General features: G+C 54.8%; 2 protein-coding genes across 2 annotated transcripts in view; both read left to right on the plus strand.

Annotated features, from left to right (window-relative positions):
* Positions 1-4,314, plus strand: part of EPPK1 (epiplakin 1) — a 26,580-nt gene extending 22,266 nt beyond the window's left edge. Inside the window, exon 2 of the mRNA XM_011938214.1 lies at positions 4,308-4,314. Within this exon, the coding sequence (XP_011793604.1) occupies positions 4,308-4,314 (7 nt within the window). The remainder of the gene's footprint in view (positions 1-4,307) is intronic.
* The window catches only part of NRBP2 (nuclear receptor binding protein 2), an 8,254-nt gene continuing 7,631 nt past the window's right edge, over positions 3,815-4,437 (plus strand). Inside the window, exon 1 of the mRNA XM_011938050.1 lies at positions 3,815-3,826. The gene's annotated coding sequence lies outside the window, so the exon portion shown is untranslated. The remainder of the gene's footprint in view (positions 3,827-4,437) is intronic.

Raw genomic sequence — 4,437 nt, forward strand, 5'->3', positions numbered from 1 at the left:
ACAGCCAATAAGTCAAGACAAGGAGTTAAAGCCAAGAAGGCAACAAATTCATTTTGGAGAGCGGCAAGCCCAGCAGATGTGAATGAGCGTCCTCAGGAACCATCTCATGTGGGTATGAGGTTCAGGCCCTTTTCATGTTCAGGGCAGGGGAAAGAGGAGGGCTTGTGATCAAGGGGTGATGGATGACAACTGGGTACCAGTGAGGCTCCGAGGAGGTTGGCAACTTCCTCTTTCTTTTCAGGTCACAATGCTCCTATAAATCTTCAACAAAACATAGTTAGCTGTTTACATGCTTCCCCTTCAATCCTCGAATTAGTTTCAAAAACTCCTTGCATTTTATCTCAGTGCTCTACAATTATCCTAACCTACGTGCCAGAGTGGGTAAAGACCCCTTAAACAAAAAAGGAGTGAGTGATGTGAGCTGTTTTGCGGTCTCACTGTTACGCAAATAGTCCTTTAAGGCAATTTGGTGCATGTGCTAAGATCCCACCAGTGAGAGCCGTTGACACCGAGAAGAGCTCACCATAGGTGTCAGTTATCTTCAACTTGGACTTTGCCTTATCAGTATGCTGAATAGATGCCTCTATTCCTTAGGATTGAGTTATTACTAAATATATTGCTATCCTCCTGAAATATTTTTGGAAATAATTATTCCTAATCAGTACTTCACATACACACGCGTGCGCACATACCAGCTTCCAAGCTGGTTGTTGGCCACCACAGGACTTCGTGGCTGTTCTCTGGAAACGGCTGTTTCTGGCTGTGTGTACACTTCACAGCCTTGCTTGGAGTGAGCTGGGAAGCCAGCAAGCCACTGTCTCCACCGCCCAATCTGGGAGGCACTAGCCCAGTACCTCTGCGCCTCTGCTGTGTTCTAGACCTGGAAGCAAGTCACCCAGTCCAGTCCACACTCCTGGCATGGGACTGCACATGATGCAGGAGACCAGGAGGCAGGGTGACTAGGACAGACAGTGGGAGGGGTCCTCTGGTGCTCCTCTGACCCCCTAGAGTTGGGACCCCCTGGCTTTCTCCCACCCTAGGATTCCTGGCATCCAGGACAGCAGTCCTGAGCCCTGCAAGCCAGGGGATCGTCCACCTGCTGATGGGAAAGAAATCTGCAGGAATTCAGAGAACAGCTCACCTGCATGCCTCACAGGAGGGAGAGGTTTAGGAAGACTCTAAGGCGACAAACATGGAGCCCCAGTAGATGTGCAAGGCGGAAGAGGAGGAGGCAGTGAGCAGCGAACCTGCAGTTGGTACCACGAGGCATTGCACAGGGGCCAGGCGCAGCGGCTCACGCCTGCACTCCCAGCTGCTCAGGAGGCTGAGGCAGGAGGATCCCTGGAGCCCGCAGTTCAAGATGAGCCTGGGCAATATAGCAAGACTAGCTCTATAAAAAGTTTTAAAAAAATAGCTGGGCTCTGTGGCATGTGCCTATAGTCCCAGTTATTCAGGAGGCTGAGGTGGGAGGATCCCTTGAGCCCAGGAATTTGAGGCTGCAGTGAGCTGTGATAGCACCACTGCACTCCAGGGTAACAGAGTGATACTCCATCTCTAAAAAAATAAATCCATTTTAAAAAGCCAATTCACAGATTAGGCTAAGAGGGCGGGTGAATGGCTCAGTGGCCAAGAGCAGCCCTAGAGAACTTCCAATAAATCCAAATGGCCTGGCAGGATCAAGGGGTGGAGAAGCTCAGAGGCAAAGCAGAAGGGAGGGCGGGCCCCCACCCTGGAGCACAGCCTGAGTGAGGCCAGGGAGGGCATGCTGCAGCAGCCACTGCCTCTGTGCAAGGGTGGGCAGCAGTCCGACCCACTCTGCGGAGTCAGGGAATAAATGCGGGGAAGCATCCCTGCACACGAACATGTAGCGGTTGTCAGGTCACTCTTCTTACCGTGAGGGTCGTGCCCGGTGCATGTGCTACTCCCTGTGGGCTGGGGCTGGGGAGGGAGAATCCATCCCAGGTCTCTCTCCTCACCACTCATGGCCCTGGCAGTCCCAGGCACGCCTTGGCCTGTGGGCACACCCCTCCAATAGTGGCCTCCATGTTCACATGACAGTCTACCTTATTTCTCTGCACCCCAAGTAGCCTTCTTCTTTCTCTGATAAGGACATCAAACATTGGATTTAGGGCCCACTCCAACATCTCAAGATCCTAAACTTATTTACATTTGCAAAGACCATTTTTTTTTTCAAAGAAGGCTGTGCTCCTAGGTACTGGGGATCAGGATGCAGACTTTTGGGGGATTCTATGTGACCTGCCACAGAACATGTGTGTCTGGTTATGGGGGCGGAGAAAGGGGAGGAAATTCATTGAGATTCTTCTGCTCAAGCCTTACCTCTTCAGGGGCTTCTCTGGACCACACCCCCCAAAACGCACCCCTGCCCACCCAGAGATCCATTCAACAAGGGTTTGCTGAGGGCCTGCTGTGTGCCAGGTACTGTCCTCGCACCAGACAAAGAGCAGGGACAAAGAGAAGACACTCCTGCCCTGTGGGAGCTCGAATAGCAACAGGGACACAGACAGTGAAGAAGAGAGATGAGAAAAACCCAGATGCAAGTCGGGTGGGGTGAATGCCCCAGGAAAAGTCAAGCAGGGGAAAGGGGATGGGGACTGTGATGTCAGGATTCGTGGTCAGGGCAGGCCTCTCAGGAAGTGACCTCAGAGGATGTTTGGGAAGGGCATTCTGGGCAAAGGTATAACCAGGGCAGAGACCCTGAGGGGAAGTGCCTGTCATGTCCAATGGCACAGGGCCATGTACTTGGGGTGGGCTCAGCTGAAGAGGGCAGGGGACATGAGGTAGGGTAATGGGACCAATTACTGGGCCTTCATGTTTAGGCCCTTGTGGCAAGTGAGAAGGGACCACTGGGGGCTCCCCAAAACCACCCTCAGGTACAATGGTTCACTATAAGGACTCACAGAACTCAGAAAGGGTACCATTTATTACAGCAATGGATGTGTTAAAATCAGCAGTGGCAAGGACTCACGGAACAGAACCCAAGAGAGACCAGCACAGGTCTGCAGGTGTCCGCACCCACTGCAGGCATGCGGACAGTGCTCAACCTCCCAGCACTGAGGTGTGACAATGAGCACAGCATGCCACCAGCCAGGGACGCCCTCTATACCGTGGTGTCCAGGGTTTTTATTGGGTTGGTCACACAGGTATGGCTGACCTCCCAAGTCGCAGACTTTGGCCTCCAGCCCCTGCAGAGCTCAGGCTGATGCCACGTGGCCCAAGGTCCCCCAGTAGACCACGTTGTTAGCACAGACCAGGGGTGTCCAATCTTTGGACTTTCCTGGCACACATGGGTAGAATTGTCCTGGGCAATACGCTTAAATAAAATACACTTAACACTAACAACAGCTGATGAGCTTTAAAAAAAATCTCAACAAGAAAGTTTACAAATTTTGTGTTGGGCCATGTTCAAAGCTGTGCTGGGCCGAATGCACCCTCTGGGCTGCGGATTGGACAAGCTTAGCATAGACGATGGTGTGGCCTAGGTAAACACAGACATTCAAATCAGGCGGAACATTCCAAGGGCTTAGAGGGTGTCTCTCAGGAGCTGGTCAGGGCCAGTTTCAGGGTGGAGGATTTGAATACCCCAAACCTTTACTGCAGAAGGCCTCAGCAGGATCATCTGGCATTGGTGGAAGCCACACACAGGGGGCCTAGGGACCAAGGCTGGTCAGGAAAGAGCGGCCACAGGGGACGCAGCAGGGCCAGATGCAAATCTGCCAAAGAAAGAAAGAGGCGTCCCAAAGGGCCAGCGCATGGAGGCTCGCGGAAGGGAGGAGCGGAGTTCCAATTTGGACTCCAGAGAGAGAAGGTGAAGGATGAGAACCCGCCGTGAGAGAGGGAGGAGGCCGCGGGAAGGCTGTGGGAGCTGCGGGCTGAAGGGGGTTTTAGGTGAGAATCAGGGAGAGCCCTGGTGGTCAGCGTGGCTGGAGGGTGTGCTCAGAGCGGCCTCCGGAGGGAGAGGCCTTGTGAGCCGGGTGGGCTCCCCCATCAAGGTTCCATTGCACCAGGGGAGCCAACCGCGGAAAGGAGGGGCGCGTTTGAGGAGAAAAGAGAAAATCGCCATCCTGGAAGGTGAGAAGATGGGCTTGTGGGCGGGAGGAGGCACCGGCGGCCTGCTGGTGGGCCTTTCCCCCCGCCCTCGGTGTCCCACCCACCCGTCCCATGGGGGTCGGCCGGGGAATGAGTGCGTGGCCAGGAGAGCGAGGCCCCGCTCTCGAGCCCACGGGGACTCCTGCAGCTGGAGGGTGTCGTGGGCTTGGGAGACCCCAGATGCCCCGGTCTTCCCCCAGATACTAGGGGAGCAACGGCGAGAGAAGTGGGCTGCTCCGGGCTCCGGGTGGCCGCGGGGCGGGGCCTCCAAGGGGGCGGGGATTTGGGGGGCGGTTCCCCTGCGCGAGGCGGAGCTTCGAGGAGGTGAGG

Source organism: Colobus angolensis, unplaced genomic scaffold, assembly GCF_000951035.1.
Source record: "Colobus angolensis palliatus isolate OR3802 unplaced genomic scaffold, Cang.pa_1.0 Scaffold17, whole genome shotgun sequence".
NCBI classification, from domain to species: domain Eukaryota; kingdom Metazoa; phylum Chordata; class Mammalia; order Primates; family Cercopithecidae; genus Colobus; species Colobus angolensis.